At 36.7% G+C, this 18966-nt stretch overlaps 1 protein-coding gene and 1 long non-coding RNA gene across 3 annotated transcripts; one reads left to right on the top strand and one right to left on the bottom strand.

Moving 5' to 3' along the window:
* Positions 1–7267: 7267 nt before the first annotated feature.
* On the top strand, positions 7268–8667 carry LOC143855149 (uncharacterized). Its single transcript, XR_013237710.1, has 2 exons — positions 7268–7374; positions 8274–8667. It is a non-coding gene; the product is annotated as an uncharacterized LOC143855149 (long non-coding RNA).
* A 1163-nt stretch (positions 8668–9830) lies between these two features.
* Positions 9831–18534, bottom strand: LOC143854917 (AAA-type ATPase family protein / ankyrin repeat family protein). Of its 2 annotated transcripts, XM_077365054.1 has the most exons (8): positions 18392–18534; positions 17444–17707; positions 14360–14470; positions 14108–14206; positions 12966–13076; positions 12563–12866; positions 12054–12193; positions 9831–10663 (listed from the first exon to the last, which is right to left on the bottom strand). In XM_077365054.1, exons 2-8 carry the CDS (start codon positions 17579–17581, stop codon positions 10127–10129), a joined length of 1440 nt encoding a protein of 479 aa, XP_077221169.1. In that variant the 5' UTR covers positions 17582–17707; positions 18392–18534; the 3' UTR covers positions 9831–10126. The 2 variants fall into 2 exon arrangements, with proteins under 2 accessions (XP_077221169.1, XP_077221170.1); XM_077365055.1 differs by lacking the exon at positions 17444–17707 and having other exon boundaries at positions 18392–18508.
* Between the last annotated feature and the right edge of the window lie 432 nt (positions 18535–18966).

Raw genomic sequence — 18966 nt, 5'->3', positions numbered from 1 at the left:
ACACGAGAGAGAAAATAGAGTAAAGAAAAACACGAGAGAGAAGAAATTCTCACTGTTATCCCCGCTCTAAATATTAGCTGCAAAATCTGATATAGCTTTAAGGAAGAATAGAGATGGAAAATCTAACTAGGCTAAGGAAACAATTAGAAGGGTTGTTAGGATGCGGTTTATTAATAAAAAAGATTTTTATTAAAAAATATGCCTATGCGGTTTATTAATAAAAAAATATTGGGAATTGCTAGCGTCCATCGCAAAAGGCTTTTCGTGGTTGGTCTGTTGCGCGTCAGACCAGCCTCCTCGTGGTCTATTGCACGTCAGACCAGCCTCCTCGTGAATGAAGACAACAGCTTTTGTCTCCATTCACGAGGTGGCTGGTCTGAGCAGCCGCGAAAAGCCTTTTGCGATGGACCTTAGCAAATACCAAAAATATGACTCTAAGAGGGAAGAATATAGAGATGCGAAATCTACTGAAGCTAAGGAAACAATTAGAAGGGTTTTTAGGATGCGGTTTATTAATAAAAAAATATGCCTCTAAGAATTCATTATTATAAAACTAGAGGCATATTGATTGGGAGCCAAAGATAGCTTCACAACTGAAAATTTTCATGTGAGGGATTCATGTCATGTGAGACATGTCTCATGCTTTTTGTCTCCTTTTCCTTTTAGAAATTCGTTTTTGTTAAGATTTATTATATACGAATGCATGTAGTAGATGTTTTTTTGAAATGTGCATGTAGTAGATGTTATGTGTAGACATTCTATATATCTTTAAAATCATTAGAAACATTGGTAAGCAAATGTTTTATATGGTTTAGATGTTTTTGAATTTGTGTTTTAGTAAACTTTAAGTATACGTAACCCACGTGTTGAGGTCATTAATTTGAACCAAAGCTAGCCACCAAATTATCAAATGGCCGACCATTTGTTTCCAAAACGCAAAGGCTCTTATTCTCCATTAATTCACATATCTCTCTGCGTTCCCTAATAATGATTGGGTTTTGCTAACGAGTGCATCGGGCATTCGTTAGCTAAACCCATAATTAATTTAATACAGTCATTTCGTTAATTCTGCAGTTACTATGGAATACGAAACCACTTACCATATAAATCAGGCCAATCTCTCCCATAAAAGATTCCTCCCTCATCTATACGCTTCTCCGCCAGTGAATAATCCCTCTTCCACTTTGTCAAACCCTGCGTCCCTACCAATTCACTCTCCTCATGGGTTCTCAAAACCAGAAATAAAAAATTGCTTCACTAAGGGCTCGTTTGGATACCTCCCATTTGTATTTGGATTTGGAATTGAGTTTTGAATACAAATTGAATAGATCCGGCAGCTTATGTAGAGGGAGACACAGAGGGAACGTGGTACTTCCTAGTGGAGGGGAGAGGTTGAGGAGCAAAGAGGGTGAAGGAAACTGCCACATCTGTGGATTTCTAATTTCTTATTTCCACAGCATATTTAGAAATCGGATTTTTTTTCACTGTCAGCAGCTGAATTAGAAATCCAAGAATTTGATCCGATCCAAATTACAATGCAAAAAGGGCTGCAAATGTGAGAAATCCAAATCAAAATCTTCTCGGCATCCAAACGGGCCTAAGAGAAATTGGGATCACTTTCATGGCATGGTGTTTTGATGTTTAGGACAAGGACTGTATTGCTGAGAAGGTTCTTGCTGGATGAGAAATTCCTCCAGAGAAAGCAAGAGAGAGTTGGGTAATTGATTTTTTCTGTTATTATTAGTTGTTAATTCTTTTGGTTAACATAATAAGTCTTGGGAGGATAATTTGATGTTTGATTTGAGTTGAAGATATGTAAATTGTAGGAACAATTTGAAATTTCTTTCTCTATGTCTATGTGCGTGTGTGCATATTTCCAATGGGTTTCTTCTTTAAGTTCTTCCTTTCGCAGGTACAACATGAATTTCTTGTCTCTCTCCTTTTTCCCTCTCTCAGTTCTTGCCCATGTAACATGATTTCTAGTAGTATGTGCATTAGTTTTTTGGTCGTACATATCTTTTGATGAAATTTTTATATGGTTTTTTTTTTCTTTTAAAATGTTTTTCCATTCATTTTTAGCAGCCTTCAAAGCCATAATGAACATGTAATTGGTCAGTATTTTCAAATTACTGTGGCAGATAAAACGAAGCCACCTGTTTCAGAAAGGTGAATATTTCTTATGCATCTACATAGTGATTCTAACATTTACTAATTAACTGGTAGAAGAGAGCTTCAGTTTCTTCACCGCTCCAATCTCATAATTGGAATCACTATTACAGGATCATGTTCCATTATCAACTTGAAACGTTTGCAGGAACTGGATCAGCCCATCGAAGAGCAGGCTTGAAGTCTAAGGGACATGTACATACAAGACTACAAGTGGAGAATAATTTTCAATTTTTTTTCCTTCCCTATCTTCAAGTTAATAGAAATATTCTTTTACTGCACTTTCCCTCTGTTCAGGTAATAACTTCCTAATGATTTCTGGGACACATCCTATTTACATCATGGCCCAACTTGACCCAAGGCGCGGATAGGAAGCTCAGAGGTTAAAGGGAATGGGGTTCTAGGCTAGCAAAAAGGATGGGAATAACGGTTTGGGATTGGGAGAATTTATATGATGGGTGGCCGTGAAAACACGTGAAGTCTTAAAAAGTAGGTACGGCCCACTTTTTTCAATAATCCAAACCGTTCATCTGTTTGAGCACAACGTAAATAGGTTGTTCCCCAAAAATCATTTCCATAGGATGATCCTAACCCTCCGATCTGTAGAAGATTCCATAAATGATTTTTGGAAATCTCCATTTTCAGATCAGTTCAGATCGGAGGGTTAGGATCATCATATGGAAATGATTTTTGGGACACACCCTATTTACGTTGTGCCCAAACAAATGAACAGTTTGGATCATAAAAAAAAAAGTGGGCAGTACCTACTTTTTTAGACTTCACGTGTTTTCACGGCCACCCATCATATAAATTCTCTGGGGGATTGGATGCTATCAAGAATTGTTCTGGATTTCCTAAAGAGGTGAAAGGGCTAGCTGTTGGGGTGTTGAACTAACAAATAATAAAGGTTATGGGTGGTTTCAAAGTGGTTATATGAAGAGAAACTAGGGGCTGTTATGAAGGGTGTCGGCTGGAACTAAAGAAGAGATTAAGGGCTGTTACACAGTAAGGATGGGCTATTAATCAAGGGACTGAGAACTACCTGGTTTCTTCGTGCATAAGAAAAGCAGTAAAGCGGCTGCTTCAATGGTAAGTGAATGTTGGAAACCAAGCAGCTTAAATCGGATGGGAAAAGATGGAAAAACTTGAAGTTTCAGTTTTGTAAATTCAATTCCAAGGAAGACGATGGGAAGATCAAAGTAGTAATATATTCCTAATCAAAACTCAACTATATTAATAGCCTTCTGAAATTGTTTTCACAATGGTCAACATAGACCAAACACACCTCCTTCGGTCTGTTTAATGTCAGACCAGCCACCTCGCCACCTCGTGAATGGAGACAAAAGCTGTGGTCTTAATTAATGAGGTCGCCTCTAGAATGGAGACACGGTCTTCATTAATGAGGTCGCTGGTCACCAGCCCTTTTGAGATGAACCCTAGCAATTCCCAAAAAATAAACTAGTGATCTTGCATCGTTGATTTTAGCGTCGTTTAATAACTTGATAATCTCGACTTGGTTCAATTCATGCCGTCCATTGCTTGATCCGACGGTCCAAAGTTGTTTGATCATGGTGTTTGGTTCTCGGAATTTGAACGTCCTTGCATCTGCATCCAAAAATTAAACCCAATAATCTTAGCTATATAATATACACGAGAAACAAAGTAAATCTACTCAGAGTGATAAAAATAATTACTAATTTAATCCACCTTAAATTTTAAATAATTACTAAAATCAATTTTAAGAAGTAAGAGAACTGATTAAAGAAAAAAGAAACTTCTTGTAAGAAAAGAGAAAAAAAACTACAAACGATTGGCTACAAAATTTAGTTTCCTCCAACTTCTCACTTTGCCGTTGATAGGAATGGAGCTTTTCTGATATTCATTTCACAAACAATCAAGTTTCCTCCATCTTCTAACTTACAGATACTATGCTCATCACCAAAGAATAAAAAAATCAACATCTTTCTAATCACATACACCGAAGAAGATATCAAACCTGTTGTTTATATGGTATGATATTCTCTAACACATACACCGAAGATGGAATGTGATTTATCTCCATATGCATTCCATATGATATTCTATTCATATACACCGAAGAAGATACCAAACCTGTTTTTTCAAAGCATCTATAAATAACAGGTTTGATATCCAACGGATATGGTATGATATTCTTCAACACATATGGAATGCATGTATGGATGTGATTATCTCCATATACAAAGAAGGAAATTGTTGTTTCCATGCTAATGTTATGAAACCTTTTCAATTAAAGTGTGGCTCACCGCTCACCATCTCATTACCAGACCACTAAATTAGAAGAGGGCGAGGCACACTGCCCTTAGGGTGCATTTGGTTGCCAAAATAAGAGCTGGAATCGGAGTGTTTGGTTAAAAAAAATGAATGGAATGAAGGGGCGGAAATGACACGGAGTGAAATTAAATGGGAAAATGTTAGACTATTTCCCGCCCCAATTAGGTGCTGTTCTAATTCTATCCTGATTGGAATGAAAATTTTATTGAATTTTTTAATTTAATTTGTTTCCATTCCGTTTCCATGGTAATTGGAATATGAATTGGATTAGGACACCGATTCCAACTTCTGATGCCGGCAATCCAAATGCAGACTTAAAGAATTTCATAACATTGGAATTGCTACAGCTTCATCCTCCATGCTAAATAGTAGTTGCATCCACACATTCCACATGAAGTGGAGAATATTCTTTTCTAACGATCAATTTTTGGGCCCCTTGTGTGGTAGGTAGCAGCATAAGCATTTGTAGTTAGATTAGTTCTGACTCCCCTTGCCCTGATCCTTTCACCTACTCACCTATTTCCCTCTTGCTTGTGACCCATTTGTGGAGATAAAATGAATCATATATTTATTTGATTATATACATTCCTACCTCATTGGCTATCCACCTCAATCGATTTGACTAGATAAGATCCCATAATAGGATAATCAACTTCATTTGACTTAATAATCGACTTCACACAAATTTAGTAGGATGCAAATTGGGTGAGGCCGGGTTGAGCTTTTGCTAAAAAATGAATTCGAACCAACCAGAACCCGTCCCCATTTTATGGCAAAATCTTAACCTGAATCCCCAAAAATTGACCCAAGTTGCACTACTATAATTTAGGGCCTCTGTTGATAACTTTAAAATAGCATATAATCTTGCTTGCAGGTGTTTTTTAAGTTAAATATAATTATTTGCATAATGATTATATAGTTCTGAAGAGGAAAAAAAAGAAGGAAAACTCCCCTCCCTCTCCTTCCTCACATCGCCGACAAACGCTGATCAGAAGAGGATAGATGTCCTCCCATTAACCACCAAAAGTTGAGGAAGAGCCAGAGAATCAAGAATTTGAGCCAAAAGATGATAGACCTCTTGGAACAATAGGCCATTTCCATCCTAACATATAGCCTTGTCGAAAAGGGGCATATTTGGCCCTTTGGGCCCCAAAGATGTTCCACATTAGAATCATTCATGAAGGATATCAAGAAGTTGAACACATTGAGCTTGATATAGGTCCCTAGTTCTTTAGGATCATTTGTGTCATTTATTTAACCCCATCTAGTGTGTCTCAATGATAGGGCTGATGCTTTTCATACTTAAATGTATCATCTTTCTTTTCATTTAATAAACCGATAGGGGTCCCCGCCAGATCACAGCTTACCCGTTAAGGTGCATTGGAAAATAATTTTTCCAATCATTTTACACATAATTTCATACTTTTACACTTGTTTTGATATTTCTTTATAAAATTGTGTGTAAAATCTCTTTCCCAATGCACCTTAACGGGTGCCCTAGCAAAACCCTTAAAAAAAATTATATAATTTTGGTAATGATATAGTTATTGGCTTTCGAAAAGCTTTTAATGTCCCGTTTGAAGATAAAATTAAATGGAAATAAGACTAAGAACAATTTTGGTGGCTTCCAAAGAGGCCTTAAGTATTTGTTCAAAGTGAAATATGTTCCTTACTAATGTTAGAAATGCAATATACCAATTTCTTAAATGCAATTAAAACTAACCTAGGATCTCGGGTCAGATCTGATTTCCTTCACATTTGATATAGAAAGCAGAGTTTTTATATGATGGAAGGCCTTATAGTCCATTACTTTTCAAAAAGTACCGTACAGCCCACACTAAAGGATGATCAAAACCGTCCATTAGATGGGCCACAACCTAAGTAGGGTGTGCCCCAAAAATCATTTCCATGGGTTGATCTTAACCCTCTGATCTATAGAGGGATGGCACATGAGAGGGTTGATTCTAACCCTCTATACATCGGACTGTTTGGATCATCCTATAAGGAAACGGGCACCCTCCTAATGGCTAGCTGGTGAGTTCTACCTGGTTAAATTCCCTAACACAACTCTTTGGTATCCATGTTAAGGTGTGCTTGAATAAAGCAAATATGAAAATTAAAAGTATAGTCTATGATTTCAAGTAAGGGTGTCAATTTTGGCTCGGGCTCGGAAGCTCGCTCGAGCTTGGCTCGAATCCTTAACGAGCCGAGCCGACCCGATTTAGGCCAGGCTCGGCTCGTTAAGGCTCGTTAAGAATTTAATATATTTAAATATATATATTATATATTAATATATACACTAAAAGAGTTGTCCAGTGAGTGAAAGGGAAGGCAAAATATGTCACTTAATTTTTCGAACCCCATTTGTTACTTGGACCACCCCCCATAGTGTTAAAAAAGTAATCAAATTACACTAGATAGGGCTGTCCAGGGAAGATGAGGGGTGTGAACTTAATATAACCCGAGCCCGGTAAGCCTGGCCGAGCCGAGCCGAGCCGAGCTTTTGAGCTTAACGAGCTGAGCCGAGCCGAGCCGAGCCTGGCCAAGCTCGGCTCGGCTTGGCTCGTTTACACCCCTTTCAAGTAAGAAAGAAGATACTATAAAGATACAGGCTCCACACGGAATGTCACTCTTACCTGCCGGCAGTTAGACTCCACAATAAATGTCACTCTAACCTACCGGCGGTCAATAAGTCACTCTTACCTACCGGCTGTCAATTAAAACCACCGGTACAAAGTTTCCCCACTTTACAAGGCTCTCCTTGATATTCTGATGGAGTATTTATTGATGAACATTCTATGCTTGAAGGAGTTGTGCTATAGTAAAGATGTTTGAAATGCGTCCAATGCACCCCCCATTGAGAGCACTGGTTCTGACCAGATCACACTCCCAGAAGTGAGCATAATCTGTCGCTTTTTTTTACAAGATTCTTTTAGTTATGTTTCTCCTCCATTGATTGCTTCATTAGAATCTTAAAATGTTTGAGCATGGAAAGATAAGAGTGAAAATCTTCCGCTTATTAACGTGTATATATCTTGCAGAAATACTCAGTGTATGTTCATCTGAGAGAACTTTCTCCTCTACAATAGTATAAATTTTATGTTAAATTGGACTATGAATAGGTTTGCTTCTGCTATTTTTTTTTTGTTTGAAGGAAAGAAGTTGGAAAAACTTGTTTGCATACATGGGTCATTTGATTTCTTGTTTCTATTGCATACATTGATCCTGGGAATTGTAAGATGTCTATTTTCCATCTCTCTTTCTGCAATCATAGATTCTGCAGCTTCCCACTTTATATATTTATTTCACTCTTGTACATGCGCTTAATCTGCAGTTGAGACGGATCTACAGGCAGGAGCACAATAAAAGTATAGGGTGTGTAAATAACCTTTATTTGAGTGAAGCAAGAAATCTGCAATGAGTAAATGCAGAGTGACAGTTGTGGGCATTTTGATGAAAATTTAGAGGTATCAATATCACAGTATCAGAACTCAAATTTCAGCCAAAAAATAATAATAATCAAATAAACGTTATTTACACACCCCATAGTTGTATTATGCTCCTGCCTGTAGATCCGTTTCAACTGCAAATTAAGCGCATGTACACGAGTGAAATAAATATATAAGGTGGGAAGCTGCAGAATCTTTGATTGTAGAAAGAGAGAGATGGAAAATAGCCATCTTACAATTCCCAGGATCAATGTATGCAATAGAAACAAGAAGTCTAGGGACCCACGTATGCAAAAGGGCCCGTTTGGATGAGAAGATTTTGATTTTGATTTCTCAAATTTGCAGCCCTTTTGTGTTGTGATTTGGATCTGGATCAAATCCTTTGATTTCCAAATCAGCGACTGACAGTGGAAAAAATCAGATTTCTAAATGTGCTGTGGAAATGAGTAATTTGAAATCCACAGATCTTGCAGTTTCCTTCACCCTCTTTGCTCCTCAACCTCTCCGAAGTACCCCCTTCCCTCCCTCTCTCTCTCTCTCTCTCTCTCTCTCTCTCTCTCTCTCCCTCAACATGAGCTAGCAAATCTATTCATTTTATATTCAAAACTCAAATCCAAATCCAAATACAATATATGAGGTATCCAAACAGTGCTTGTAACTCTATTTTTTCTTTCTTGTAATTGCATTTGAACACCGGTTTGTAAAGCTGCAATTTTTGTATCTAAGGGTATTTTGGTCATTATAAGTTGTGTAATTAATCACTTAATAAATTATGCAGCAGAACACAATTATATGATAGTAGATTATTTTCATCATAGGTGATTATCACAATCAGTTGCTATAATGACAATACGTTAGTGTTTAATCCCGAACGAACAGGGCCTTGATTTAGGTCTTGTTCGTTTAAGATTATAACAACCGATTGTGAGTGCCAAACTGATTATTGGACTCAAATGCAATTTTGACTCCAGTAATCGGTTTGGCATTCAAAATCGGTTGTCATAATCTTACACGAACAGCGCCTTACTTGCGAGCTCGGGGAGGATCAGATTGTCTGTGCTTACTTAAGATTTGTTTGCTTTAGATTATTACAACTGATTGTGGAGTCCCCAACCGATTATTTGACTCAAATTTAGTGCAACTTTCGGTCCAATAATCGGTTGGGGACTCTACAATCGGTTGTCATAATCTAAAACAAGCAGGGCCTTAGATAGAGGCCAACAGCCCAAACAAATCCCCCTGGCAAATAGCTTGCCCAAACATTCCAAGTTTCTTTTGGAGCATTAAGAAAGTTGGAATGCCCCTTGGTTTCATCAAATTAATAATGCTAAATCCTGCCTTGGCGATCTTTTGTGAAAGGAAATGATATTTCCACCTAAATAGGAGGTGGAAATGCAGTCCTTTTTGGCAAAGAAATAGAATTGGGTGGTGGGAATATCATTTCCCTACTATGAAGCTAAGAAATATAGATGCCACCACTTGAATACTGAATATATCAAATTGGAAACGGATATCAATAATTGCTTATTAGAATCTAGGAGCAGAGTTCATGGGAGTGTAATAATATCTTTGATGTAGACTATATTGGCTTTAAACTTCTATGAACTTGTTTAAGAGTTCATCAAGTCTACTCACCAGGGAGGAGACCCAGGTAAAAGTTAAAGGTGCTGGTCGTTTTGGATTTTTGACTCCAAAACTGATTATTGCACTAAAAAAATCGTTTAATTTTGACTCCAATAATCAGTTTTGGACTCAAAATCCATTCTCAAAATTTACAGCAACCAGATCCTAAGGAATCAGGACTTTCTTCTTTTTATTTTTCCATAACTCGAACACAGTAGACTAGTTGAAAATCTTGAATACAAACTTGAAAAGATAATTAAAATCAGCATAAGAAAGGCCTTTTTAAACTGAAAAGTTTCATCTGATTCTTGGTTCAAGTTGGATTCGAATCTTTTTAGAAATGGGCTACAACTTGAAGAAACAATAGTTACATCAATGGGTAAAAATCCACAGCAGTACAAAGAATAGCTAAAAAGAACATTCTGAGCTGAAGGAAAGCAAATTCCTTCTTGTGAAGCTGTCCAATACATGCTTCACTTCACACAACTTTAAATCAACGGATATTGAGAGCTACAATGAATACAAAAAATACACGCAAAATTAGAATAAGAGAAACACTGGGAAAGAGGTTGCCTTCATTGCGAAAGAGACCGAAGGCCTGCCTCCAAATCTTCAATGGTGACAGTGAGCAGACTGTCGGCATCTACAGAGTCAAAATCAAGCCTAAGATCCAAATTCTCTCGTGCATTTTCAAGCATTGGATCAACTAAACCTCCGTTCATTTCTTTCCTCTGTTTCTCCGTTATCTCTCTCTCAATCAGTTCTTCAATAGCCTCCACACTGCATGAAGGGTGCAACTTAAACCCATAAAGCAAGTTATCCTTCACTGGAGCATTCATCTTGAGATGGGTAATTTGAGCCAGTTCTGTAGAGCTGAAGTCGCCAAAGTAAAAGAATTTAGTTACCCGTCTACGAAAACCTTCATTTGAAGAGATTACACGCTTCATCGGTTCACTGTAGCCGGCAAATATGACAATTACTTTTCCACTATCCATGACAGACATTATCTCCTCTAAAGCTTCCAAGCCATAGTCTTTATCGTCTGCTTTTTGCATCGGAATCAATCTGTAGGCTTCATCAACAAAAAGAATACCCCCTTCTGCCTCCTTTATCTGCAAACAAAAGCATTTCCGCCGGTACTTTAGTCAATAATTGATACATATTGAAAACTATTGTTGGGAGCTTCATTAATTAACAAAATGGGGCACCATAATAAATTAACTCATCGTACATGAATAGGGCCCATTATAAATTAGACAAATGGAGCACATCTATTGCACAAATTATGAACAAATTGCACTTTGCCTTCCCATCTATCGTAAGTAGTCTTATAAAGCAGATATTTTGCATGCATTATATTCCAAATTAATTTATCAAATTCATTTGCTTGTGCTAGCAGATTGGACATGAGCTTCCATGAATTACTCTTAAATTGTAGTGCACATCTAAAGCACATTTTGTGTTCGCACCTAGTGCATGCATTTTCTACTACTATAAAATCACCATTCTCAGTGCATTCGCACACCACTCGTACTTTTCAAAATTATGTATACCACTCAATATATTGCACATCACCTAAACCAGTCATCAGGGAACTTACTCATTTGCCAAGCATCTTCTCAGTGATATGATTGTATTTACCTACAAGAAAAATAATATCCCGAAGAAAACAGTGATTGTAAATTATGTTGCGAAAACCATGTCCCTGGATCAGACAAGTTACCGAGTCAACTGTGAGTAGACTGTTTCAAGCAAACCTGGTCATGTTTTTGGCCTCATGATTTATTCCCTTACTTTGCATAAGTTCTCTAGATGATTAATTCAGTGCTGGAGATTTGTTGGCTCTATAAACCAAGTACACATCAAGCTATTGGTGTAGAAATGCACTGCAAGCTACAAGCAACGCAATTCCTAAGATTGGAGTTATTTACAAAATTGGGAATTGTTCAAACTGTGTAATCAGTTCCATTCAATCTCCTCTAACCCGAGATCCAATGGCTAGATTGACCTTATTTTTTGAGTTTTCTATTCTCTACTTGAGAAACATTACCTCACAATGCTACTAGCCTTTTACAACCCTTCCACAAGCTTCTACTTACTAAGCCTAGGAACAAAAAGTAGAAAGGAAACTATTTGAAACTTGAAGTGTGGGGATTGCAAGATTACGAGGCAGGAAGGGCACCCTAAGTAGAAGATTCATGGAACTATATGGCAACCCTTATGGGGAGCATGTAAAGACCTTAGTTGTGTGGAAGCACAGAAGAAGGTAGAATTCTTCAATCAGAATAATAGATAATGTAATCAGAATAGTTTGAAACAGTGAACGTCATTCAAAAGAGAAACAGTTCATGTTCTGTCTGATGTTTCTCGCTACTCTTTGCATGGCCAGTGTAGAATCCTAATGTGTAAAATCACAAAGCCCCTTCAAATGTGCAATTTAGTAATATTTCATAAGACACTAAATAGAATAAATGTAGTAATTTGGAAGCATATATGGAATACCTTTCTCCTTGTCTTTGGTCCAGTATGTCCAACAAATTCCCCAACCAGATCAGTCCTTTGCACTTCAGTAACCTTATCAGTGGGTAAAATTCCTATCATATGAAGAAGCCTCCCAAGGATTCTAGCTACCATTGTTTTACCTGTTGAAATTACAAAGGTCCAAAGGAGTTACAAAACAAGGATGTAAAGGCATGGTAAGTGGAAAACTGGAAATCAATAAGTAGTCGTACACAATGTTCTTAGAAACAAAACAGACGGATTAACCAAATCTTAAGAAAAAATCAGAAGGATTAAGCAAATAAAATGTAAGTTGTTATATTTTATGCTTTATAAGACCCAATCAAATACATAAAAAACACATAAAAATCTGGAAATATAAGATGCAGCCAAATCAATTACATTCTAGTGTTATAAATCAAATGACTAAATATATAATATTTCATGGCATTTCTATGAGAAATAGTAAGTTATATCGAGCAGCTTCTCCACAAGCACACTGGGGCTATTACCTGTTCCTGGATTGCCAAGGAAGGCCATATGAGGGGGCTTTCTAGAAGCAATTTTAAGCCCGAGGGCCCTCCGCTTCTCATCCAAAAGCATTCCCTTGGCCCATTTCCGAAGTTGTAGCTTGAGATCATGCAACCCCACGATATTCGAGATAGCCTCTTCAAGCTCAGCCATCTTAGCTTTGGTTTCACAACAAGCTTCGATGGCTTTGCGCTTCCTCTGCTCTTCTAGATGCCAATTAAGGAGTTCCTGCAACTTCTCATTTCGTGGGCCTTGTGAAAGATGATTTAGAGGAGTCATACCCTCCTACATTACAATGTTTTCACTAGATGTTAGTAGGATTTCTCTGCTTTTGTCCAACTTAATAATCATCCATAGTGAAGAATTACTGAAGATTGAACATACATTGTCTTTAACATTACAATCAGCATCACTCTCGAGCAGTGTTTTCACAGTTAGGTAATCCTCTGCTCGAAGAGAGTACCAGACAGCTAAATGCAATGGGGTCATTCCATTCTGCACAATAAAACAATAACAAATAAGTTTGGCATCCAACAGCAATGACATAGCCGTTCCCAAAATCCAAATCTAAGGAACCTATTTAATAGACAAGGATTGGAAATATCTTCGTTTCAAAAAAAAGGAGGCAACAGATAAAAGTGGAAGCAGTAAAAATACAATTATCACTTATTTGAGGGGCCATACCTCCGACAAGTCTTAAGATTTAGAAGGGGAAAAGGGAACTAAAGTGGTTCACACTTTCTTTCCATTGCTTGGTTAAGCCCCCCTCAATTGTCGGGTACAGAGATCCTTCCCCCTTCCCTATGTTCAAAGATTTTGTTGAATGGTGGCTCACCAAAAGAGTAATACCATTGAGGTATTAAAGACGAAAAATGTGTCATTTGGAGAAAAAATGGACTTGTTGGACGTTGAGTCATGGAATCGTAATCTTCTTATTATGAGTTGGCTAGGAGAGTCAAGAGCGTGATGTCAGGCCCTTTAGTTAATCAACATTTATTAGGTCTTCCCTTCATCCTTCTTGGCTTTGTTTGAGGAATGGAATTGTTGCTATTTAAGGGAGAAAGTTTGTATTCTTAGTCTTTTGACCCCTTTACACTTGCTTGGGTAATTTGGAAGGAGAGAAATCGGAGAAACTTTTATGGTAAAGAAAGTTCATGAGGCCAAATTGTCTTGGAGAGTTGAGAGTCTTATCTCTCATGAGCTATTGTGAGGATTCTAACATAGCGGAGGCGTGTGCTTTATTAACTACCAAGCTTAATATTTTTGTCAAGGACATTGGTCATTTTCTAAATGAAGATTCATCTAATGTTGTTTTGTGGGAATATCTCATGGGCTCTTGTATATTAACACGGATTATTAAGAAATTAAAAAAGATTTGCAACGCAAACAAGGCCAAGGATACCTTTGTTTTATTGGGTCTGCCCTTTTGTAATTTTGATCTTTGTTTTTCTCTTTTAATAACATTTTCTTACCGTCCCAAAGAAATTATATTGATTGGCATAGAATAAAACAGAGAGACAACTTACATTGGCTTTGGCTTCCACAAAAGCACCACGATCAAGAAGTAATTGTGCTGCTTCATTACACCCATTTTTGGCTGCCATGTGCAATGGGGTTTCTCCATACTGGAAAAACATCCCACACAACATGTTAACACTCCAAGAATTAAAAAAACACATGATTGATGTAAGTTGAAAGGGATACAACATTGAGTTTCCAGATACAGTGGCAATCATTTTGAAGCAATGCAAACTAGAATAGCATGGTTTACAACTTACCATGTTCTTGGCTTCCAATTCAATCTTTTCAGGTCCTCGCCAATCGAGAAGGAACTTAACTATCATAGCATTGTTATAACCAGCAGCTACATGCAAGGGTGTCTGTGCCATCTGTAGTAAATTATATGAATGAGATAGATTAAAAAAAAGAATCGAAATAAAATAAAAATTACAAAGAACAAAACCTAAAGAAATAATGGATATAGAAAATAATAATCAAATGAAATAAAAACAAAAAAAGAAAGAAACAACTCAAGACATTTGCCCGTCATAAATCCCAAAATTCCTGGACAACATACATGTGACAAAAAAGTAGGACACAAGAACATGGTTCCCAAACCATATGTCTGCAAATGAGACACTAAAGACAGATAAAAAAGAAAAGGATGAAAAAATGATGCACATTTTGAAGCCAATAAGTTGATGGCAATGTTCACGGGTAACTTAAGATTCTAACTAAAGAAACAAAAACAGTAGTCAGTGCAATTTGTGCAAACTCAGATCATTGATCTGCAAAGTGACATCCACCTACCAAGTGAGATGAGGATCGAAACAAAAACTAGATAAGTTGACAACAAAGATATCACTTTCTAGCCAACTATTTTATGGCATACGTCACAGGTAGCATCAAATTCCCTTTCAAAAATTCAAAACTGTATTAAATGCTTTATCTTGTGAGTCGGGATGATAAATTTGCAAGGTGAGATGTACTAATCATGCAACTAGAAGACCCAGACAAACGTGTGGAAGTTGAAAAACCATAATGGACATATTTATCCAATAAGTAGTTGGAAGCAGTCCTGTATACTATTCACATGCCCTTTCGGGGAATCAACTCCTCATCCCACGCAATTTTCTTCTGAATTATGATCATAAATTTGCAAATCAAGATCCATCCATGAAGCAAGATCTAGATCAAAACAAAAAGAATAATTATGAAAAATGATGGCATTATATAGCTGATAACCCAATAGCCCGCCCTTGTACCGTTGAGGAAGAAAAAACTGCTTTGAATAGGTTTTGAAAATACAATCAAATGAATCAAATCATATATTTGCATACAAAATCAACAGTCTATGAAATCAAAATTAAACAAAATTACAAACCAAGGCAATCAAAACTTGAAATTTCCAAATTAAAAAATCAGTACAGAAAAAAAAACAAGAAATGCCTTAAACCTTCCAAATTCAAAATAAATATAAAACATATTTTTTTCAAAAAGAAAAATACAAGGTTTCAATGATTACAAATGCAACAAAAAAAAAGTCCAGATTTAGAGATAAAATTGCTTCAAAGTTATAAATTTAGAAAAGATTAAAAATTTCAGAATATAAAAACAATAACCTACGTTTCTAACATTCCAAACACAACAAAAAAATGAACCCTGATTAGAAAAAAAAAAGAAATAGAAAAGTGATATGTGCATGTTATTATGATGTGTATGGGGTGGGTCAAAATGTAGTTATTGTGTGGTTATAGCTTATGTGTTTTAGGGTAGTGGGTGCTAGTTGTTGATGTGTCTTTGTAAGTCGGCAAATGGGTTGATGATGTGTAACTACCTTTGTTCTTGTATTTAAATAGTTGCATTATAATGAAAATGGAGAGAATTTTACAACAATGAAGGAAACTTTGTTTTTAGGAGAGTCACGGTTCCTCTCGAATTGAACCGTTAGGAGGTCCGATTACCTCGAATCAACCCCCCTCTTTTCTGTCTTTTATTTTGTTTATTTGGGTTACGGCCAATCAGGCACGTAACAAGTGGTATCAGAGCAATCGATCTTGCACCATGGCTCCCATCTTGGGAGATTCTGGATTCCATACGTGGTGATTTACAGAAGATTACAGTACTTGTTTTGAAAATGGTGGAAGAACAATGACAATTTGCAGAAGGCTTGAATAAAATCAGCATAGGGATTGAGAAGATGCGCAAACAGGAAGAAAAGTTGAGTCTTAAAGATGTTGATGTCCGGTTAAAGAAAAGTGCGAGAACTGATGACGATAAAGATGGTTTAGTTGAATAAGATGGTTCAAACTGCCAAGGATCGTATTGATTATACCAAACCATGCGATTATTCCACCATTTCAACGCGCCTTCATCAAAAATCGTATTTCCTTCCAACTTTGATCACAATGGAATTTGAAGGCGGAGTCGAATGATCGTGGCCATTAAGATTTGGATCCCCAATGGAATAAAGTATTCTTTTTTAATAATTCGAACTTGAGGACAAGGTCATTTCTAATGGGGAAGGAATGATATGTGCATGTTATTATGATGTATGTGGGGTGGGTTAAAATGTGGTTATTATGTGAGTGGGTTCTAGTTGTTGATGATGTGTCGTATGAGTGGGCAAAAGGGTTGACGATGTGTAACGACCTTTGTTTTTGTATTTAAATAGTTGTATTATAATGAAAATAGAGAGAATTTTACAGCAAAGAAGGAAACTTTGATTTTAGGAGAGTCATGGTTCCTCTTGAATTGAACCCTTAGGAGGTCCGGTTGCCTCAAATCAACCATTTCCCCCCTCGTTTCTGTCTTTTATTTTGTTTATTTGGGTTATGGCCAAGGCATGTAACAAAAGGCAACTCCCCAAAATTCAAAATGTGACAAAAATACAAAGCCCAAATCCAGAAGAGACAGTGGAATGAATAGAAAAGAGAACAATCCGTGCATCAAAAATCCAAATTAAAGAGAAATATAAAACGCCAGTATCAAATAAGAAACAAAAAGAAAAAAAACGCAAACTTTCAAAACCCAACAAAAACATGAATTTCTAATTCAAAGAAAAATCAAGAAAAAAGAAATCAAGGTTTCAAAAATTCTAAATTGAACAAAGGTAAAAACCCTAATCAAAAGGAAAAGAGAAAAGAGAAAAGACAACAATTAAAAAGAGAAATCAATGAGTCAAAAATTCTATATTGAACAAAGATAAAGGAAAAGAGAAAATAAAAAGGCAACCCATTCATATTCACATCAAAACAACACGCCAAAACTAAAACAAAACAGAAAAACAATCAAAAAGTTCAGCAAAAAAGAAAAAACAACACAGAGAGAGAGAGAGAGAGAGAGAGAGAGAGAGAGCATACAACGGCATTTCGAGCGTTGAGAAGAGAAGGGTTTTCTTGAAGTTTCTTCTGGAAAGCGGAGAGATCTCCTGACTGTGCACAGCCGTGGATGGTGGCGGGTTTGGAAGATCTCGACCGTTGATCTTGAGCCGGCGCCATCTCTCTATCTTGTTTTCCTCTCTCCGTATTAGGTTAATAAAGCCGCGGATACTAAGAGACACTTGACAGATTATGTAAATCCCTAAGCACCTCAGACCAAGATTTTCTTCAGCAACTCAGGAATACCTATACAGAATACTTATTACTTCAATCAAACTACAGATATCAAAACAATTACAATGATTTAGAAACCCTGTCAACCAAATTTCCAAATGATAAGAGAAAGAACCCAGTTGCTTTAAGGTAAATAAAATATAGAAAATATAAAAATATTTATCTTCCCATGAGCCAAACAAATGCTGCATGGGGAAGAAAGGAAAATGATTGCTAACTTGTATAAAAAAAAGAAGGTTAAAAATCAATGCTACAAACTTCAAATTCGAATTTACTTATTTCAAACACACAACATCTGAAAATTCTCAAAATCATTCAAAAATTTCCATCCACAACTAAAGCCCTAATTTCTCAGGATTCAAATCGAAAGTATCAAACAAAATGGTCCCTTAATTTATTCAAATAAGCATTATATCAAAATTACAGCAGATTCCTCAAATCACTAGCAATTTTACCTTTATACCCTAATTTGCATCAACAAACAATAAAAGATATGTAAACCCTGAAGAATTCAAAAGGATCAGACTGCAATTAAAACCCTAATTCTTAAAATCAGAGGCAGGATCAGCAGGAGAATTCCAGAAAAGGATAGGGTCTCTCTACTAGAAAATTAAGATCAGCAGCATGAAAAAACAACAAAAAGAGGATAAAAATGGAAATAAAAATCAACGAGAAAAAGGTGAAGAGGCATATTACCCGAGACCTTCGCCTTCTGCGAGAACCTATGGGCCATTTTTTTCCGGGTTGTAAGCCTACAACCGCGTAAACACATTTTCTAATTGGGAAATGATATTTCCACCCGGATAAAATCCACCTTTTAACGTTGTTCGTTAAGTTTTAAAGGCAAACAAAACTTTTGTTTTTAAAGGGGTGAATTTATCCTCAAGTAGTGAATCATTCTCACAGAAACCGTTAAATGGGGGTTTTATCCGTCTAGGGGGGTGAAAACCATTTCCCTTTGTCATTTTCTATTTCTCATCGACGTTGACTCCTCTCTCTCTCCAATTTGAGGAAATGATATATTCGCCTCACTTTTTCTTGGCTATGACAGCCCCCTTTAGTGTAAAAGAGAAGTAGTAAATACACTAGAGAGGGCTGTCCTAAGAAAGGGGACGAATATATTATTTCCTATTTGATGGGTGGTCATTTACTCGTATGAACCCGTATTTTTCTAAAATTACTGCACGGACGACTCCATAGGATGATCCAAACCGTGCATTTGTTGGGCCACAACGTGAACAGGTTGTGCGTGCCCCAAAATTCATTTCCAT

This window comes from Tasmannia lanceolata, unplaced genomic scaffold (assembly GCF_043159265.1).
Source record: "Tasmannia lanceolata isolate RefF3 unplaced genomic scaffold, GAP_Taslan_0.1 ptg000020l, whole genome shotgun sequence".
Taxonomy (NCBI): domain Eukaryota; kingdom Viridiplantae; phylum Streptophyta; class Magnoliopsida; order Canellales; family Winteraceae; genus Tasmannia; species Tasmannia lanceolata.
This window is presented reverse-complemented; position numbering and strand designations above follow the sequence as displayed.